Genomic DNA, 22,454 nt, shown 5'->3' with positions numbered 1-22,454 from the left:
TGCCTACTGAATGATATCTTGAAGAAGAAAAAAGGCTCCGCACACTTATCTGTATGTTTGGGAGGAGGAGTTATTCTTCTGTGGGGTCAATCACAGGGTTTTGCAGTCTTTCCTTGTTACGTTAACTCTATGCTTTTGTGGCCTGCACACTTTTCAGTGAATAAATACAAGTGCTTTTTTCCTTTGGATCATTATTTTCAGTATCACGTTATTCACGATGATTCAACTTGCTGTTTCATTTCCTGGGGCCAGGTACCTATGCCAGCTGCAAGTTATCCAAAATCTCCTTTTGCTCCTTTACTCACTGATGGGAACTGACAGTTGCATCTTTTCCCTGATGAGTCATTGATTCTACCCAGCCAGGAGTCTGCCAAAAAGATGCTAGATTGTTTAGGTTTATTTACGGCGAGTGCATTAAAAAATAGGAGGAAATAGATGCAAAGGGTCTGATTCTCCAGCAGCTAGCAGTGTAGAAACCGAATAAGATGCACCAGCACTGCTACCATTTTGTGGGCTATTAAAGTTAGAATAGGTCGGCCACTCAAGTCTACTGCAGTGGTCATATACCTACTGACAATGTGATTTTTATTTGAACTGTTAATAAATCAAGCCTCAACCACAAGTTCATGCATTATTCTCAGTAGGTAGGGATGAAACATTCCAACCAAATATTTTTCACAAATTATGAAGGTCAGGTAAATAAAAATTTTTCTCCATCTTACCCGAAATCCCCGAGTTTTCTGTTCATTTTTCTTCCTCCCTGCCCCTCTCCCCTCAAACACAGTGACTGGATAATGCCCAAATACAAAACATATAATGTAAATGTTATTTGAGCATGGACAATAGGTTTATCTGACAAAGGCTGGATTTCAGCAAGAGCTTATCTGCTGATCAACTTAATGCTTATATGATTTTTTCCATTGTTCATTGTTACTTCAGAATTGACTGAAATCAGATAAAAGTAGTTGAAACTCAGGTTGGATACTATTATAGTATATTATATAGATACACATTATAATTATATATAGTAGATATTGCATACTTTATTTAGATAACCTGGTCATTAATAAGTTACTTCCCTCCCACTGAAATTCTAGATAAAGAATGCTCATATTTAGAGAGAAAAAGCAGCATTACAATGCTATGTTACCATTATAAACTATGTCCATCTTGTTTGCTCATTTTACGATTTTTAAGATTCTTATGTTCAACTTCCAGATACGTTGATTTAGAACTGCGATTAATCTTTTTCTCACTTGAATGTAAACCACGTTCATGTGTACAGTTCTGCCACCAAGAATATCTTGAATAGATTGCTTTAGAAACACCTAGGCAATCATGCACTTTGCAAGTGTACTCTGTAAGCAGTATTTACTGTTTATGATGCATGAAAAGGTATACGGTATACTCTTTTATTAACTATTGCTGCTTTCAAAAAATTGGCAAACCCATGGGGCTCTATCCCAGCTGAAATCAGAACACCTTCTCATCATCTCACCTAATTTTCTTAGAATTTGCAGTAGGATCCCCTAAACTATTAATTGCAATTAGACCAGAAATGGTTTTTAAAAAGATCGGCTTGAAGAATATAACTGACAACAGAGTTGAGGAGAAAGACATCTATTTAAGTTTGTCTTAAGCTGCTCTGTTCCAATTTTGTCTTTTGTTTTAAGGGTTGGGTTTTTTTGGGTTTGGGTTTGTTGTTTGTTTTTTTTTTTCCAGTCAGGGACATTTATGTACCATAAATAATTGAATTTTTTATAAAAGTTTTATTTCAAAGACAGGCTTTGTAAACCTAGTGGGAAAACAAAATCAATTTTACTTTGTCCTGACATAGTACATATTATTCAGTGAGAAATAAACTCAATCCTTATTTTGAAGACTAAAAGCTTAACTTCTAATATGTAAGGAAATATCAGCCAGAGGTGGAGTGATCTCTGGGGCACAAGTCTTTCTAGTTACTAGGCATTTGTCTCTGTTGCATACTGAAAATTAGAATCTGTTGAAATGTTTACGATAATCTATTAAATCATGTCAGTCGGAATAACAGAAGAGTCAAAACAGCTGACTAAGCTTAAAACTATAAGTGTCTGTCATTCCCTTGAAAACAAATGATATTGGAATTTACACTGACACTACGTCAATAGGTAAAAGCGAAACAACTTGCAATTAGAATGCTACAGATGACATTAACATGCAGAGTATTGCTAAATTGTTCTGTCTCATAGTGAATGCTTTTAAAAGCACAGTCATGTGCTAAAATGATAAATATTCATTTTAATCCCGGGTGGATATGCTGATAATGACACTTTGTTTTGCAGAATGGTGTAACTGTGTATTGGTTTTGTTTGGCAAGGTTTTGGTAGCGGGGCGGGGGGGGGGGGGGGGGGGGGGTTACAGGGGTGGCTTCTGTAAGAAGCTGCTGGAAGCTTCCCCTGTGTTCGAGAGAGAGCGAGCCCATACCAGCCGGCTCTAAGACGGACCCGCCGCTGGCCAAGGCCGAGCCAATCAGTGATAGTGGTAACGCCTCTGTGATAACATTTTTAAGAAGGAAAAAAGTTGGGACGGAGAGAAACTGCCGCCGGAGTGAGGAGTGAGAACATGTAAGAGAAACAAGCCTGCGGACACCAAGGTCAGTGAAGAAGGAGGGGGAGGAGATGCTCCAGGCGCCGGAGCGAAGATTCCCCTGCAGTCCGTGGGGAAGCCCCTGGTGAGGCAGGCTGTCCCCCTGCAGTCCAGGGAGGTCCACGGTGGAGCAGATCTCCACCTGTAGCCCGTGGAGGACCCCACGCCGGAGCAGGTGGGTTCCCGAAGTAGGCTGTGACCCCGTGGGAACCCCGCGCTGGAGCAGGTTCCCGGCAGGACCTGCGGATCTGTGGAGAGAGGAGCCCACGGAGCAGGCTTTCTGGCAGGACTTGTGACCCCGTGGGGGACCCGCGCTGGAGCAGTGTGCTCCTGAAGGACTGCACACCGTGGAATGGACCCATGCTGGAGCAGTTCGTGAAGAACTGCAGCCCGTGGGAATGGCCCACGTTGGAGGAGTTCGTGGAGGACTGTCTCCCGTGGGTGGGACCCCACGCTGGAGCAGGCGAAGAGTGTGATCAGCCCTCGTCCTGAGGAGGTGAAGCGGCAGAAAATAACGTGTGATGACCATAAACCCCATCCCTGTCCCCCTGTGCCGCTGGGGGGGGCTTGGTGGCGAAATCTGGGAGGGTAGTTGTGCCCGGGAAGAACGGAGGGGTGGTGGGAAGGTGTTCTGAGATTTCATTTTACTTCTCATTACCTTGCTCTGGTTGATTTGTAATAAATTGAGTATGTTTTGCAAATTGAGTCTGTTTTGCCCGTGACGGTAATAGTGAATGATCTCTCCTGTCCTTATCTCGACCCGCGAGCCTTTTGTTATATTTTCTCTCCCCTATCCAGCTGAGGATGGGGGAGTGATAGAATGGCTTTGGTGGGCACCTGGTGTTCAGCCAGGGTCAACCCATCACAAACTGGTGTAACCTCATATTCAAAGAACAGATTTAATCCGCGTATAGTTACATAGTAAATTTCCTAGGAACGGGTTTAATTTATGTTGGCCACATACAATTATACTGCAAAACGAGTAGAGAACCCTGGCAGTTTTTGAGGGTCAGAAGATTTCAGAAAGTCACGGGGGTTTCGTGGTGTTTGTGGCAAGGTGGTACAGCGGTGACGTGTCACATTCACCAAGTCAGCTTCTTCCAGAACCGTCCTGTAGTACAAAACTGGCATCCAAGTTCAGCAGAAGCAAATTGTTCAGTTTAGAGCAAATTTTCTGGCTTCAGGAATCCGCTCTCCCTCCACACCTACTTAATTTGTCATTGAGTTTAACATTTCACTGTTTTCCTACTAAAGTACCGTCTCTCTCTGCCACACGGTGAGGATGTGGCCATCCTTCTTAAAGACACATATGCTTCATGCAGGCAGGTACCTAGATACAGGTTAGGTGTTCTTTCAATTTAAATCTTCTCTGACCGGAGGAATTATGCTGATTAAGTCTTGATGATATCTGGTCCAACTGCTTTACATCTTGCAGTTTTTTCTTAATTAGACAAATAATCTTCTCGTTAGTTAATCAAATTCAGAGGACTTTGCTGATATTCATCAGGACAAAATTCTGTATTTGTGATTCTATGTTTTGTAATGGATGTGTTTTCAAATATGAGAGAAATGTTACCGTGTCATTGTAGAAATATCCATATTTTTTAAAATCTAGCTTCAGAAAATACGCTATGCTTTTCTTATAATAGCACAGCTGCAGTGTGTGGGCATGCTGATGTAGAAAAGTGACTTTACTTCTTCTAGAATGGCCTGCCTATCCGCACTTACAATTATATTGCATATATGTGTGTGAAACCCTTCAAAGAGTGCTTATCAAACATATGGGAGGCTAAAATCTGGTTATTTAGAATTCAAGAAGGGGAGAATAAGAAAACCAATTGACCATGGATCTTTCCTTAAACCCAATCCTCAGAATCCTGTTAATATTAAGGAAGTGTGAAAGTGATGTATTCGGTTCTGTGGGAGAATGAGAGTTCTTGAATAATCGGAGTGATTCATGATTAGACCACCATATTTACAAATTTACATGTTTCACTTGAACTGCACATTGTTGGTCTAAATGACGCAAGTTTGCAATGTAGAAATAGGTGACCAAAATAGATGGGCTAATCTGAGGGTTTGTTAGTTATCACATGGGTGCAGGGCTGAATTTTACTGTCTTCAAATCCATGGGCACTGGTCTTGGAGACAATGCTAACAGCCAAAGCTTGATATTGGAGATAATATTTTCCAGAATTAAAAACCTTTGAGGACCTAATAGTTAATAGATCTGATAGCTATGTCTTGTATCTTCATTCTTCTTTCCTTTTTTTTTTTTAAATTATCTTCTAGTAGTACTGAGAGTTTGGTCTGTTTTGTGACTCACTGTGGTAAACTGATTGTTGGCTTTTTGTCTTCTCCTCCTCCCTGCCCAGTGTGTCATAAAAAGATAATATGAAGGAAAATGAAAGTGCATGCATAGTTTATATCAAACTTAATTTAAAAATTCGGGAGATGTCCTAGTTTATGCAAATCGCTATGTATCATTATTTAGAAGGCAATAGAGTGAAATCTGTGCCAACTGAATACCCACGGGGCACCGTAATTGGCTGCTTGGGACAGATGGCCTTTAAATGCTCAAGCTACGCTGGAATTGCGTGTGGAGTAGGGTGTTGGGCCTTTAAAGGAATCGTTAAAACAGAGTGTTACCACTTGCAGGTAATTTTTTTTTTTTTTTTTTTTTTTTAAATGTAGGGTTTAACTTTAAGCAAAAGCACAATTTTGATGGCAAAAGAGACCATCAAGCCTAACGTGCTTTTTGTGACGCTTAAAGAGGAATGGAAGCGATGACCTTAGTGAAACTACCTGATTACTTTAGCAGGAGGAAATTCTTCCTTGACCTCTGTTCGTTGGCAAATTAAAATGGGAGCATTCTCTGAAGCTTGTCAAGCTGATTACACATAATGTTGTTACTGCTGAGGTGAGCCAGCTCTTTTACAGTGATGTATACCTTGTTTAAAATCACGCATAGCTGGAGAGGTAACAAAAATCCTATATGTGTTTCGATGTGAAACTTAATGTAGGAGATTTTATTTACATTGCATGTAACGACCAGAATGCTAATATTTATCAGGTATTGTAGCACTAGCTTGGTTTAGTTTGTATAGGTTCTTTCATTCAATTTGAACTAAACCTTCCATGTAAATAATGCTAAATTTTGGAAGGTTCATAATCCTGGCATATAGATTTTCCTGTAAACCCATGATGAGTTTGACTCCATGACCTCTATTTGAGAGACTTTTTATTTTTTATAACGCTAATTATCCATATCAAGGATAACCAGATTACTTATGGGTGCTGCTTAGTTACTAGTAGGTAAACATGCCGAGTCCTGGCGTTATCTCCTTACACTGACTTCACCCTGTGTCTTCTCACAGTCGTTCTCAGAGGTACTTCTTGTTCCCCCACCAGATCTGCAGTTTTTCCTTTCCTCTGCTGGATGAATATAATCAAAATGGTCTGAAACCACAGTTTCTTGAAATAAAGTTCATCCACGTATTGAAAGAAAAAGCAAAACTTATCAAGAGAATAAAATATTTTACTGACAGCTGAGCTTTTTATCTACCAGCTATGGAATGTGTTAGAAGATTGTAGTTTTTATGGTACTATTCTGGGAAAACTTAAGAATTGGGGGGTGGAGGGTGGGGCGGGCTGGATCTCAGTCCTGTTTTCCATTTCAACTTTCCTCTAAAAGAGAACTTCTACTGTAAAATTAAACAGTTGACCTAGCAATTGTGCTGAAGATCTTCACTGAGGGTGCTACATTGCAGACCAAAATATCTCAGTTCTTGTTTTACAGCAGCAAGCAGAAATTGGATGTGTTTTGTGTTTCCTTAGAGATGCAAACTCAAAGAACTCTACGCTTTTTAATTTGCAACATTCTGTCAAAGCCAAATATAATTATTGCTGAAGCTTCAGTATAACGTTAAGTTTCTTTGCCTAAAGTCTTGTGTTGATGAAAGAGATGTTTTATACACTTTCATCTCTTCTAGGTATCCAAAGTATGATTTAATATAGAATAATTTTCTCTTTTTTTCATAGATCTATCATATTTCATGAGCTGTCTATTCCTAAAATAGATAGGACTGTTATTGGATAGCATATTTAATTTGCTTTACAGAGTTTCTTTGCTAAAATCTGTACTCAAAATCCATTAAAGGAGCGTTAAGATTCCTGTTTAACTTCAAGGTCTTGTATCTGATAATAAAATAGTACTGATGTGTGGCAGAGTTGAGGTTCTTTTTTCCCCCTTTTTAGAACCAGATGTAGAGCAAGGAGGAAAAAAAAAAAATTAAATTAAAATTAAGTTGTAGAGGGAATGGATTTTTCAATTTACTGATCAGTCTTCCTAAAAATGACAGTTTTAAATGAAAATTTTTTTCATTTATGCTTTTTTCTGAAATGGAGTATGAGAGTTGGATCTGTATTTCATTCAACCTAAAAGAATATGTGTTGGATTTATTTCATTGTGGATTTTATAAAAACTTTAAAATGTATAGTTACGTTCTAAGTAAAAATTACCATTTTGAAAAGGATAGGATATTTTGACTTATCCATTAATTAATAATTAAGTTTGACTCCTCTTAGCATATCTGTCAGTTCTGGTTTATACTGTGAGGAGGAGGTTTAAGTGAGGAGAAATTGTGGAATGAAATGAATTTTACAAAGTTAAAATAGATCCGAATCATCCTTCCCTCAAATTACTGGGTGTCACAAAACTTCACACTTCTTTCAAAGTTTTGCTTGGTTTCTTGCACGGAATGTCAAGAAACAAGAAAAATCTCAGGCTATGTACCACCACGCATGTTAAATACATCCTTTCTGTCTCCTGTTCATCACAGACAATACACCAATTGCAGTGTTTCAGTCTGATAATTTGCATACTCAGATGCAGCACGTCATTTTGACATGTAAAACATCTATTTATCTACATTAGGAGAAATCGTTGTTATATAGGTGAACAGGGGGACACGCTCCAATTTGGAATCTATAAAAAGTGTTGGAATTAATTCAATTTGGATGAATTAAGACTGTTTTTCAACTGCATTGAGTAATGTTTTGAGAAGATCTCATGCGTTTATTTTCTCTGTTAGACAGGGCTATGAAGAACTGGAAAGACAGCTGAAAGAAGTCTTTAAGGAAAGGAGCAATATCCTTCGTCAACTCTCGAAGACTTCTAAAGAACTCGAGGGAATTAAAGTAAACCTCCAGGTTAGGTTCTCTCTTGGTTTCTATAGGATTACTTACCTTGGCTTTTTCGTATTGATATCTATTTATTACAAAAAAATGTGGTGGCTTTTTTTTTTTTTTTTTTTAAATATGTGAATAATTATGGTTTTGTTGATCTTTTACTTAACATAAAGCAGACATTTTTATGGAAAATGTAACCCTAATGAGTTCGGGTTTTCCAACTTTTTCCACTTACCCCCCAAAAATAAAGTAAGTCTGAAAATAGGGCATAGTACAACAAAAGAAGAAGGGAAGGAAAAAGAATAAGCTGTCTTAGTGGAGTTACCACACATTTGTCCCGGCAGCTACTATAAAGGATTTCCTTTGCTGTTGCAGGTTGCATCTTTGCTGATGAGTTACGTATACTCAGCCTAGTTTAGCTACTCACTTTACCCACCTGACACGCCATCTACACGGACTGACTGGATGTACCGCAGGGCATTACTTTACAAGTTTAGCTGACAAATTGCGCTAGATGAGCCAGCAGCTAGAGCTGAGACACCTCTGCGTTTAACGTTTCGGTGTCATGGGTAGGCTGAAAGGACCGTAGTCAAGATTAACTCTGGAGTCAAATCAACTCCTCGGAGTGAAAAGTGGATTAAAAATCCTGCTCTAGATTTGAGGTCCTGAAAGTGCCAGATGTTCACTTGAGAGCATGCCTGTCTTTTCCAGATGTAGTCTGTTGGTCTGAAACCTTACAGGCTCATTATCAGTTGAGATTTGTCTCCATTTCACACCATTTTAAAGGACAGTATTTTTCTGACATCACATTTTTATCTTCATGTTGATGTAAGCTAGATGGAAAAAATATAAGGAGTGAAATCCCTATATCTGTTCACAGAAGAATACTGGTACAGTGTATCAGTACTGTGCTATATTATCTTCAAATGTTATATTGTCTTATATTCCAGACTTCTCTGCTTCTAATTAATGTTAACTCTTGAATCTTTTCTTCTTCTTTTTTTTTTTTTGTGGTTTTTTTTTTTTTGTTTTAGTGCTTTATCACTCCTTATTATGGTAGGGGTTTTCGTCTTACTTTTTTAGAGTAATGTGCTTCTCCTTCTAACAGTTATTTTAGAATTGGAATTCTTACGCAGCACAATTGAAGCTGGTATTCAGCAAAACTATACTGTGAGATATTTTAGACTCAACACTGCAGAGATCCAGATATAGGCAAAGCTCTGTAGTAGTATCTTCTGTATATAGACACTTATCTTTGTCATACAATTTCAGTGCTTTTAGTCATTTGTTTGTTTCTAAATCTACTTACTTTATTTGATTAGCTCTCATTTAATATTTGAAAAACAGCTGTGTACAGTTAGGTGTGGTGAGTTACGGTAAAAGAAAAGTCAGGCTGTTCCTCTGTTTCTCACAAGTGGTAATATCTGTAATTCACTGGGAACATTTTATGAAAGAGCACCAAATTAATCATGTCACAGATGAATAATATTAAAGACCTCTTTGGTAATAGAGTTCTTCCTTTGCTATCAGTCTTTGAAAAATGATGAAGCGTCAGCCAAAAATGATGTGCAGAAACTTCTGGAACTGGGCCAAAAGCAAAGGTAAGACCCTACCTCCTCCCTTCTCTTTCCGTTTCCAGACTGAAAACTGTCAGACTAGGAAATTGCATTTTTCCTTTTACTTTAATCTGCAAACACTATCGTATTTCAGAATCTGATGATTATAACAGTAAAATAGGGGCAGGGAATGTTATTTGGAGACGTTTCTGAAACAAATGATGCATTTACTGATATTGGACGTATGTTAGGAAAAGATATGGAAATGCTAGAGTGAGATATAGCAAAAGAAGCGTGGCCAGCAGGTCAAGGGAGGTGATTTTCCCTCTCTACCCTGCTCTCGTGAGACCCCACCTGCAGTTCTGCATTCAACTCTGGGGCCCCCAACGTCAGAAGGACACGGACCTGTTGGAGCGAGTCCAGGGAAAGGCCACGAAGATGATCAGGGAGCTGGAGCACCTCTCCTATGAGGACAGCCTGAGAGAGTTGGGGTTGTTCAGCCTGGAGAAGAGAAGGCTCCGGGGAGACCTTACTGCAGCCTGCCAGTACCTAACGGGGCCTACAACAAAGCTGGCAAGGGACTTTTTCCAGGGGCCTGTAGTGATGGGACAAGGGGTAATGGCTTTAAACTGAGAGAGGGTGGATTGAGGTGAGACGTAGGGAAGAAGTTCTTCCCTGTGAGGGTGGTGAGGCCCTGGAACAGGTTGCCCGGAGAAGCTGTGGCTGCCCCATCCCTGGCAGTGTTCGAGGCCAGGTTGGATGGGGCTTGGAGCAACCTGGTCTAGTGGCAGGTGTCCCTGCCCGTGGCAGGAGGGTTGGAACTGGGTGATCTTTAAGGTCCCTTCCAACCCAACCCATTCTATCATTCTAATCTGCTAAAGAAAGGGATTTTTAATTTCTCAGGAAGGTTTAGTCATGAAATTTTCTCTTAAAGAGAATAAAATCAGAAGTTTTCAAAAATTACTAGTGGATGGTAATGCCCTGTTAATTGAATTATTAAAGTATTTCAATCTCTGATTTTAGAGACGATGATATATATTTATTCAGGCCTCTTAAATATTCATGCCTGTAGACACTCAAAATCACTAGTCCTTGTGCAAATGTAGGAATACTTGCGCTGGATTTTTGTGAAGGAAGCAGGAGGAGAGAAGAATATTCACTTCAGATTATTCATTGAGCACTTAAGAAATTTAAGAGTTTCTATGCCTGGGAATGCAAGCTCCCAGTCTGGTCCTTAGTCTCAAGTCCCTTAGTGCTTGATCGCAAGTAATTCTCATCATTCTGCTTCTCTTAATCCTTGGAATTCAGACCAGCGACTAACAACATCAATACAGTTTTAATAACAAGAAAACACAGGTAATATAGGGATCACTTTCACCGAAACAATATTATATAATGAATGCACCTATGCTTCATATTTTTCCTTAGGAAAAAAACTATTGAAAAACTTAATAAAGTTCATATTTCTTTCATTGTTAGAAATGCAATATTTAAATCCCATGGCCATCTTATTGCTGATATTGTATTTAATAGAAGTACATATGAAATTGCATTTCTGCAGAGACGGTTTGTGATAAAATGACCTTCAGTTCTTCAATACGCTACAAATAAGAACCATAATAAAATACGCATAGATGTTCTCATTTTTACTGTGATAGAGAAGGATCAGATACACAAGGATCTTTCAGGTACTCCAGACAAATCTATTAAATGATGAAAGCAAAACTTCAGCTAACGTTCTATTTAAACACTTATATGGCTTGGGTGCAGCTGAAGGTATATGTCTCAGCATCATAGCTGCCCTTGTCACTGACTCCATCCTTCATACAGGAGTGTGATTGTGTAGTGGCTTGATTGTTGTGGCTTGATTGTGTGAAACAGAGAGATTAATTGATTAAAAATATGAATGGCCTGTTTAGTAAATAGATCTTCATTGCAGGTGGGAAAATTAAGGGCAAATTAAGGGAAAATTTTATGACGTACTAGAAATATCCTTCCGGATCTCCTCCTTCAATCACCCCTTAAAGTGTTGCAAGGTCCACCCAAAAGTACAGGCTGACTTTTGTTTCTAAGGGATTCAGCTATTGAGAATACTGCACAGCAGCAGTTCCCAGAGATAGACCCTGGATCAGTGCAATATGCTGCTGAGCAGCCCTCGCCCTCTTTGTGAAAATAAAAGGCTTTTACAATATACTCCAAGAAAATGCTTTGGAGCTACTAAGGTCACTTGACAGCTGTTTACAGGTTTACTGGATTTCACTTCCAGAGGGGTGTGGAAGTTCAGAGTAGGAAGGAGGTGTTAAAAATGTGCCAGGGTATCTCCTTCACAGAATTTCACTAAGGGTCACAGTTCATTTGCCAAGAGCCTCAGGCTGTGCTTCATCTGCAGTGAGTGAAGAACAGTGAACATAGCGTTATGCTTAAATCTATTGTATTTGAATCAAAATTCAAAATATATCCCAATATTAATCTTACAATCTTCTTTCTTTGGACAAACGTGAGCTGCATTTGGTCTGTGAAAACAACTTTGATTATTCTCTGCAGTGATGGATGATACAGCAAAGTTTAGAGTGCTAGAATCTCAGCTTGTGTAAGTAGATGTAGTTCTGCTGACTTCAAATTAGATTTTTTTTTTTTAATCCCTTTTGTTAGAATTCTTCAGTATTTCCCAAGTTGTCAGTAGAACTTGGTCATTTACTATGATACCTCAAGTTTTATTCTGTGCACCATCAGCACTTTGAAATGATTGCACCTGTTTGTATGCTCTGTTGTGCTGATGGTGCATCGGTTTCATGCTGCTCAATCACTATTTCAATTAAATGAGTTCTGTACTAGTGTTGCCGAAATTGCTATAAGTAGTAGCGTTATTGGCTAACAAGAAAGATGATCCAGCAGCTCACAAGTTCTGCTCTTGTATGAACTAGATGGTTTCCATTCCAGTTTAGTTTTCGCTGGGCTAAATTATTATCTGTGTGTAAATCCAGTTCCGTGTTGGTCTTCTGTGAAGGTTTACCCATGCAAGCAACAGCCCTGAAAAAGCTCTGCAGCTCTTCTGAAATATGTCACTGCTCTAATTTGCCACAGCTCCAAAGTGTGTCATACGCTGTGGGTAGAAAGAGATGGCCAGCAGAGGATCTCAGCCCACCGTAATTCTCTCAATTTGGAGAAATTCTCTGACTGCATCAGTAATGCAAAGGGGGTTTTGGATTCAAATAAAGCCCAATCCATGCAATTAACCTCTTGGTTTTGTGGGGGTTTTGTGTGTTGTTTGGTTTTTTGGGGTTTTTTTTTTTTGGTTTTTTTTTTTTTTCCTTGTCTACTAGAATCTTCTACTGAATTTTGTGTTGCTTGCCTCTAGAAAGAGCCAGGTGAAGGTTGAATTTTATCAGAGCATTATTTATTTATTTATCTTAAAGCAGGTATAAGCTAGTTCTTATTGATAATAATATGGTTCCATTTTGATGTGTTTTCAGTAGCTCACTTTCCTCATTTTTTTGGTGCCAATCTTTTTTGCTAGAAATTATACACTGGCAGATGTTTTGCACGGCAGGCTATTCAGTAGATGTAAAAGATGGCCAATTTCCATCATAGATAATTTTTGCCTTGAGTTGGCACTATTGTTCATGGGGTCATTATGATTTTATTAGCAAGACTTATAGACACAGTACATCTGTCTGTTGCTCTGAATAATTAAAGGTGCCTTTTCTTGACTCTGACGAATTATTTCCTATTGGACACTTGTGATGAAGTTTGTGTTCTGTGTTTTCAACAAACTAGGGAAGAAATGAAATCGCTCCAGGAGGCCTTTCAAAAGCAGCTTAATGAGGCAGCTGAAAAAGCAGAAAAGCAGCAGGCTACCGTGAGTGATTCTCTGTCCCTCTTTCGTTATTTTTGTTTGTTTCTTCTGTCTTTTTTTAATCCTTCTGCCTTGAGATTTTGTCATGAGCTCAAATAACTTTGCACGTAAAAAAACTTGGGTTTGAAGTGTCAGTAGTCTACAAGCTTCAGGAGAAAGGAGCTGAAAAAAATTTTGTGTGTTCAAAATTGCTAAGATCCGTGTCTTCACTTGTTTCTGTGGGATTTAGGTGTGTGTATACACTTTTAGAGATTTGGGCCTGGAGACTTGGGCCTAAGTCCTTTCCTTGATGAGTTAGTCTTTATGGACCCTCATGTCTCATCTATACCAACATACACTGTCATACACCCATTGACTTTCTTGGAATCACTACCAATTTTCAGCAACAAAATAGGTAATAGAGTGTCCGATTTTGACCAGACTTGATCTAATTATCACTACAGGAAGGTGTTCAGTCCCATTAAGATTTCATGCTTTAATCAAGTTCTGTTTCTGGATAACTGTACAGTTGGTTGGATTTTTTTGTAGCACTGTAATGTTGTGGGGCATAAGATGCCACATTTTGCTATTGTGGACAAAAAATAAAAGTAGAATCATGTTTGCTGTTTAAGACATAAACAGGAATTTTTTCCTATGTTGGTTAGCAGTATTCCTATTACACAAACACCACTGAGCATAAGTTGACTAGATAATCTCCGGAGGTCCCTTCAAACCTCAAGTGTTCCGTGATTCTAAGTCTGGACTTGAAAAGCTGCTAGAAGGTTTTATAGATCTATTTTTAGTTTCATATTAGATAATTATTTGTTTATTTAGTAAGATTTTACTGTCTTCCAGGCTCACAAAATAAAAGTTCCTCCAAGGCAGACGTTTAAAAATAATTACAAAATTTAGCAGATATTTACAATATGTGGCTTTATGCCCTTGATGAACAAGACATAAATTTATGCCCTGAGTGAACAAGTTGAGAATGCAAGTTTTACATGCTACCTTCTAATTAGAAACAATATAGATTTTGAACTAAGATATTCCTTTTGCATGTTTCTTTCAACTAAAAAAATCTGCACTTGTTTTAAGGTGATTTTGTACTGAGACAAGATATATAGTCCGGAAATAAGAAAAAATGAGAACTTAGTCGTCTCTGCTAAGTACAAAGAACATGCTGGTTGAAAGTTGTCTTTTCTGAGGTGCACAGACACATTCCTACAAGCTTTATCAGCACAGTGAATTCTAGTCCTACAAATTAAAGGTGGAAAATGTATCTTGTTATTTAATGTCTCTATTAGATTTTGATATTCAAGACTAATTCAGCTGTGGGTTAAATAGATCTCAGAGGTACTGAATGGATTATTGGCTCTGTTGTTCTTTGTGATATAGTGCTTTTTTAAAATTGAGCAGCAGTGCCTTGTGTCAATCCAGTCCACGCCCTAGCACTGGGGAAGAGCACAAGATTTGTTCTACACAAGTCAAACAAAATCTACTGTTTACTGTGAGCAAAAATATTACCTATTGCAGAAATCAGGAAAAATTCCTCTGAGTGTACAACAGAGCTTGACTTGGAGTGCTGTCAGCTGGTTAGAGAAACTGAATTTTTGAGCTGTATTGTAAAAATTGCCAGTAATAGAAATTAAACTTGCCACTGATTTTAGGGAAAGCAGAACTGTGTCCTTGGTTTGTGTCATTTATTTCTTTATGCCTCAGGGTACAATGTACATAATGAAGCTCACCAATACAGTGAGACTGAATGAATATTCAAAAAGTGCTTCGGGATCCTCAGATGAGACCTGCAATAGAAATGGAAATAAATATTATTGCTGTCACACAGGGTTACTTTACACCTGGTTTCTCCATGTGTTCCACGTTTTTCTGAAAGCAATACGATTGCCGTGAAAGAAGGTCTAGGTACTTTGAGGCAAGCCTAGCTAGAGGATGGGAGCTTGAATTTAATTCTAGTTTAATGAATTGTGAGTCTTGTTTCTAATCCAATTTAAGCACATTTTATTCTACAGGATTTGGTGAAGTAAATCTTGATTTTTCATCAGAGTAAATAAGAATAGAATTACATTTCTCAAAGCCAAATGAATAAAACACTGGAGGGGGGTTGGAAATACTTCTTTTCTGCACTTGCCAAGGAGGAATAATACAATGCTCACTGTATGTTAATTGGCTGCGTATATTCAACAGGGAACACCTGCCTGAAGGTGTTCTTTATTAGATAAATGTAAAAGTGTAAGTAAGAATTTACAAGAATTAAGTCAAATTACATGAAAAATAACCTGGAAAGTATTCAAGGACTCCGACCAAATCAAAACAACAATGGAGACACCACAGCAATATATTACACTTTGCGTCCACATCTTCTTCAATGTACGGCAAAACTCTCCTCTATCAGTTGCACAAATGATTCATCAGAAACAATGTTATCGGCGTTATTGTGCGTGCTTATCCATTTTTGGGGCCCTTTAAGATGAGAGAAGCCAAGAATGGTAGGCAGCTGAAAAATTGCTGTTCTGAGGATCTGCCGAAATGCTGGTGGGTAGAGTCTCTCCGAGACCAGCCAGCGGAGCTGCTGCTGGGTAGTGACAACTTTCTGAGGGTAGAAGCAGCAACTCAGGCTTGAGGAAACAAAAAAAAGAGATGTGAAGACACTTGTGTCCTTTAAACTACTAATCGCACTGAGGGCTGACCTGGGGGCCCCTAGCAGGAGCGAGCGCTCCCTTTCTGGGTTCTTCTGCATCTGTAGCACGAACATATGAAGAACAGTATCAGTCTGTCTTGGGACAGGTCTTTTCTAGACAATATATGGCAACCCTTGGATAGATTTATGCCTCGCGTTTCAGCTGCTCTACCTGGGATAGTAAAATGTGCAGAGGAATGCTAGTTGTCATACGGGTGGTTTAAATTTTAGAGAACCAAAGTTCAAGGTCAAATACAGTCTTCCAGAAAGCCTTGTTTTGTGAGGGAGCTTCTCTACAGACCATCCTACGCTAGAACTGTGGATTATTTGTATACTAAAAAGCATTTCTGAAATAGATAAAGCTTGTTAGTCAGAAGCACCGTTCTGGGTTTAGTTATATAACATGTATATAAAATATGTGGGACATGATTCCAAATAACCTGTTGTCCTCTTTAACAACGGATAAAAGTTGACAGAGCTTTTTGTACTGCATTTAATATCAAATACCTAAGCAATATATAACAGATTGTTATGCAGTTAAAAAATTTATTTATAATGTCAAGCTGTATCTCTAAACGTGAAGTGGAACCACTTCTTCCAGAAACAGGATTAGGGACCATGGACTAATTTTCACTTTTGTTAACAAAAAGGCAGAGGTGAAACGAGACATGTAACTTGAAAGTTGTTTTGTTCTGTTTTGTCCCGTCCCCCCTGTTCCCCCCCCAGTGATTTTGAAAAATAAGGTAAGTGGTGATTCTGTATCTATGCAGTAGGTGAACAGGCTTTTTGGAGAAGGGCTTTTTGCTTGACTGTACTTCACGCTAACTCCTTGTATCTTAAGGAAGTTATTTTTTTAGGAAGTAACCTTGAGGTTTGCAAAGTTGTTTCCCGTTAACTGCAATTAAACTTCATAAGAAGAGCTGGATAGCTCTGGAGGAGGGAGAAGATAAAGAATAAAACAGGAAAATACTCAAATATAGTTTGGCAAAGTAGAGTAAGCTTTTAGTATGCCTTTTACATTGTGTTTCTGTCGGTATTTTATATCATACTAACAATTTTTAAAAAGACATGGTGATGGAATTGTTTGACAATACAATTATAGTACTGTCTGTCAAAATAAAGGACAAAATATGTCTGTGTAAATGCCTTTTTCCCACTTGTTCAGTGTTCACTTTGAAAAAATGAGATTTCAGTAACACATTATATGTGACTTGTAAAAATAAACAATATGGTTATTGTGAAATCAGTGTAAGAAAAATCAGGGGTTTTCTTAGTAATAAAAGACTAAGAGTATATGGGGAATTTAATTCAGAGATAGCCGCCTCCAAACAAGAATCTTAAGAACCATCACAAACTCATGTCTGCAATATTTTTAATAAAAAGTTCAGATGTTCATTTCGCTTCAAAAATATTTATTTAGCTTAGTAACAGCCCTTATGATAGGTCCTAAATGTCTCTTTGACAAAAATCTGGTTTATGAATTAAAATATAACTTACAGCTTAAAAAGCTACATTCACTGAAGAAATCCTAGTAGGTAAAATTATATTTAGCTTTGCTTTAAAAGTATTTACCGCTTTGTAGAATGCTTTTTCCCAAAGGAAAGAATATTTCCTATGGTTTAGGCAATAGCCTAACCAGTTCTCCCTGGCTTTTGGAGTCAATTCTTACATTGTAACCTGAAAATTAGACCATGAAAATTACTATTGAGTATGTTAAGGTTTCCCGATGCTGCCAAAATAGTTAGGTGTTAATGAATGCATTCCAACCCCACCTTAATTGCTCCTGTCTTAGTCCTGAGCAAGATACAAGAAGTCTGGAGGTAAGCAAATAAGCATACAGCTGAGCTTTGACTGTGTGGTAACGACGTTACATTGGTAATTTTCCATCCTTCGTCTGTAGCGAATAACTAACTGTTGTCTGACTCTTAGAATTAGATCACTGCCATCTGTTAAAGCATTCTGTATTTCGATGGGGAAAAATTTAGTCTGAACATTTCAAGGTCACAAACTGCTGTGAATAAAGGCCACTGGATGGAAGCTGTTGCCTTTAATAAACGTAATGAGCTCTGAAACACACAAAGCTCCGAGTACTTTGGATGTCTGTCTCCAGGAGACAGAAGCAGTGTCCTTGCTTAATATTGCAAAGTTCAGCCTTAGAACAATATATTTTCATTATGTATTTTCATAATTACAGCTAGATAGTAATTAAAGGCAGCCAACATGTAGAAAGAGGTGAATGTCAAACAAGAACAAAGAGTGGGTAGAAAGGAGGAAGAGATGTAGAGAGTTTCTTAGTTTCAATGTTCCATTTTCTGTGCCTTTTAATTTAGAGCTGGGTATAAATGTCTGTTCTTGTTTGTTATGCTGTCAGGATTTGGTGACTGAAAGTAGAATTCCTACTTCTCTTCTGGAAAATGGTATTATGCGTTGACCTTGGGACAGAATAAGAGCACCATGCAAATGGTCTGATGCAGACTGATCTGCCTTAAAGCATGAAATTATAGACATAGGTGCACTTAAATGGATAGATAGGGTTATCGCTATATTAGCTCCAGTAGCCAAGCCATATAAATCCCTTCTATGTAGCTCTCTATAGCTGTACTTTATGACTAAGTGGTTCTTCAGTTGTTAGAGATTTAGAAGAAGAGCTTTAAAAATGCCGGTTTAATATCAAAGTAAAATTGAATGACTTCTTAATTAACATTGGTATTTATTTATTAAAAAGAAGGGCATGTAAAAAAAAAAAAAAATTGTTTGGATTATTCAGATAAGCTAAAACAGTAAGTTTGCACCATTTATGATGTCCACATCAGTGATATCAGATGCATGTGTATGCGAATAGTAATTAACAAAAATTACTGGTTTAACTAACATAGATTGCTGGTTAAATGAACAGTACTGTGGTGTCTTAAATATCTCTCCCCTAGAAGATCCAAGCTGATACTTACAAGCTATGTATAGAGAGCACACAGATAATAATTTTGGTATCATATCTCTTTAATTATTTCATATATATTCAGAGTTAGAAGTGAAGTGTTTTGAAGGAATATTAATATTCCCTTGAGAGTTAAGACTAAGAAAGGGAACACTCTTTAATGGAGGTCAGTATGTGATTTTTGTCAGTATTTAATGGTAGCTGGCAAATCTTTGGAACAGCTGAAGAACCAAAACCCACCATGGGAATAGTTATTTTATGTTTTTTTTCCTATTAATCTTGGTCTCATATTTTGATTGTGACCTTTATTTTTTGTTGTGCAAAATCTGCATATTTATTATACAGTATATATGGACTAGACTTCAGTATTTGTAGACGTGACTCCTGGGCAAGTGCTGAATATATTCATCTTCTGTTAAAACATCGCCCTCGGCGGTAGCTGGATGCGGAGTTAGTGTTTCCATAACCAAACCACTTTGATAAAGTTTTGGAAGGGTTTGCAAAAGAAGTTCAATTTATGCATGTCAGGTGGCACTAGTCTCATGGACCCCGTACCAACTTTTCTCTCTTAAGTGATGATCGTGTTCACTGACTTCCCTTTTGACACAGATGAGAGTGATGTCAAGTCTGGTGATGGTTTTTTAAATCACTGACATCTGTCTACTTGGGTGTGGACATGATTCTAAGAACAGTTGTCGTATCATGGAGATTCACTGTCAGTTTTTATCTGCATGACATCCAAACCATTAATCTCTAGGTCAATGTCTCTATAATTTAAATCTCTTTTCTTACAGAGGTTTTGTTTTTCTTAAGTCTGCTGCAGTGTCAGAACAATGGTAGTTTCCCATGAACGTAGGTAGACTTTCGTATCAACAAGGGAGAGAATGCGGCATGAGGCAGTGGGTATATAGGGACAATATTTTGTTAATGAAGGTATCCAAGAGCATCCTCCTTCAAAGTGAAATGAATGTGTTCTTTTAATCCTTTTTGTAACAATTACATCCTTCTTTCTCCCATTATGTTCCATAAGCCAGCAGGAAAGCTCAATCCTGAGAGAAATTTAGACTGATGTATAAAAACAGTCTTTTAAACTGTGTTTGATTGAATTCAGTCTCAAAACTATGGTTGGAATTTCTACTTTCCAAGCCAAATTATTGAATTAAGTGGGAACTAAAGACCAGATTTGAATGCTTTCACATGTAATACACTTAAACCCCTTGATTCTGTGGAATAATCTCATTAGGACCAGTATTGTAGCATTCAAACCGAATAACTGTGTTAGAAACCTGCTGTGATAAATGCTGTGTCCTTAGAGGGTAAAAAAAGTTTTAGATCATAAAATCAGTTAATAATGTTGTAAAAATTCTTAGCTCTCTGAAGATCACATTGGGCTTCATTACCAAAAATAGACACTATATCTACTGGTGTAAAAGCAAAGTAAGCCTATTTACATACAGCGATTTTCTTCTCTTGATTATGTTTTCTAGTAAATACCGTGCTAAATATTTGTAGATTCAGCAAATACCTAGCTGTGGCCTATACCAATTTGGTATATAAACAGTTTTTTGTTTGGTTTTGTGGGGGTTTTTTTTTGTTGTTTTTTGTTTGTTTGTTTCTTTCTTTCTTTTTTTTTTTCCAAAGCTGTCAGTAGAGTAAAAAAATAATTAATAGTTGAACTGATGTTTAGGTACTTTTCAACAACTCACACTCCGCATTTCTTCAAACTTGTAGATTAACTTTTTGAAGACTGAAATGGAAAGGAAGAGCAAAATGATCCGTGACCTCCAAAATGAGGTAAGACGAACATTTGATAGTCATCTCCATTCAGAGTTTACACTGAAAGAGATTGCGGTTTTGCTTCACACTTAAAACACATGTTGTTGAAGTAGAAACATAAAGCTTCAGTGAAATACCCTAAACACAAAAGCTAACAAAAAAATCATGGTGTGCATGTAGAAATAGTGTTTTATTGAATGCAACTGTTGACTCCTTGCTACTGGTGCATAGGTCCATAGTACACCTCTGTAACTTTTGCTGCACTTAAGCGTTGTGTTTTTTCAGAAAGGAATACTTAATTCAGTTTTATAGATTATTGATACACACTGAAACTTGATCCACAGTGTTATTAACTGCTTTAAAAAATAAGCAGCAAAAGGAGGAGAAAGGAAATACAATCTCAGAATTGAAATTCTTAATAAAATTTAAAACCCCCACATTCCTAAAATGTTTTTTAAGCTTTGTGTGCTATGAATATTGATCCCAGATTGATCCCCCAAAAAACATAAAACATGTTGTATTTAATTTTTCTTAATATTAAACTGTATTTATTGTGAAATTTGATCTTGGAATAGAATCTTAAAACATTTGACCAGCATCATAGTTTTTTTTTCCTACTTATCTTTTTCTGCCCATACAGTTTGTCTAAATCAGAATACAGTTTCCCTTTCCCTTGCATCATTTTGCAAAGAAGTTTGCACTTGAAAGTATCTTATTTGAGATCATCTTTTGCTCTCTTACCAGCCAGGCTTATTGTCTTTATCTGTTCTGTTCAATTCTTACATTTTGCTCTTCTAAACTTTTCTGAGTTTGATGTGTATGAAAACTTTATCTCCTTAAAGCACTTATTTAAAGAGATCTCTGATGTCTTTGGTCTATGAGAGTGTGTATATATATGGTCAATCTGAAAAAATGCGCACATTACTTTTTAACTCGCAAAGGAAATATTGTTTATTTCAGTTGCTCACGTTATTTAAGCCACGTTCTCAGTTGTCTTCATCTACAGTCACAACTGCCTTGCTTTCTTTTCCCACCTGTGATCACTGGATGCTTTGCTGTTGAGCCTGTTAATTCTAATATATCAGTCCGATCCTATTGACCAGCCATAAAAAATCCTGTCTCCTATTGCACACAAGTAAATACATCGTTAGTCAACGTGCAAACCGTCTGACCGTTAATGATTTTCTTAGGTAGGTCAGTAGATTCTGTAATATTTAGTGTATTTACAGCACATTTTAGAAAATCTGCTTTGAAAGGAATCTTCCTTTTTGGCATCAGAAGTATTTGTTTCTCAAGTTAAAGATGAAGTGATTCAGCAACATTTTGTTTCCTGATACTCTCCTGTCTGAAGTTGCAAGAGCTGACTGGGTAAACTGGATGTACTTATGTTGTGAGTGTTTTAGGCCTATCACGGGTCCTTTCAGAGAAACATCTAATTTGCATAGCTACAATTTTATGCTTCTAATTGTATGTCACTCCGCAGAGTGACTAAACATCTGCATCACTACCTAAAATGAACGAGCAATTAAGAAGGCTGAACATTCCTTTGATTCAAAACATAGGTATGTTGACTTGGGTACATAGAGATGTAGCATTTCACGCGCATTTTACGTCTGTGTTTCTCTCTTCCTTTTATGAAAAAAAAAAAAAGGGGGAAGTCAGATGGAATTCTGGGGAATCTGAGCTCAGTGAAGGTACATCATGAATAAATTCACGCCAGTGGCAAATCCCAGTCACCATGATGTAAGGGATAGCGCTCTGGGTGTGGCACAGTAGCGTGACTCCTCCCATCTTCTGAATGGCAAGACCATAAGAAATGCTGAATGGTCGATCAATCTCAGG

At 37.7% G+C, this 22,454-nt stretch overlaps 1 protein-coding gene across 4 annotated transcripts in view; it reads left to right on the top strand.

Annotated features, from left to right (window-relative positions):
• Positions 1-22,454, top strand: part of LUZP2 (leucine zipper protein 2) — a 329,431-nt gene that overhangs the window by 209,527 nt on the left and 97,450 nt on the right. For 3 of the 4 annotated variants that reach the window (XM_049820232.1, XM_049820233.1, XM_049820234.1), the window contains 4 exons: positions 7,719-7,836; positions 9,346-9,416; positions 13,149-13,230; positions 20,568-20,630. In XM_049820232.1, the coding sequence (XP_049676189.1) occupies positions 7,719-7,836; positions 9,346-9,416; positions 13,149-13,230; positions 20,568-20,630 (334 nt within the window). Of the gene's footprint in view, positions 1-7,718; positions 7,837-9,345; positions 9,417-11,872; positions 11,962-13,148; positions 13,231-20,567; positions 20,631-22,454 lie in introns of those variants that run through there. The other variant, XM_049820235.1, reaches the window with a different exon arrangement.

Source organism: Accipiter gentilis, chromosome 17 (genome assembly GCF_929443795.1).
Source record: "Accipiter gentilis chromosome 17, bAccGen1.1, whole genome shotgun sequence".
Classification (NCBI taxonomy): domain Eukaryota; kingdom Metazoa; phylum Chordata; class Aves; order Accipitriformes; family Accipitridae; genus Astur; species Astur gentilis.
Note: the sequence above shows the minus strand (reverse complement) of the source record. Positions and strands in the feature narration are given on the sequence as shown.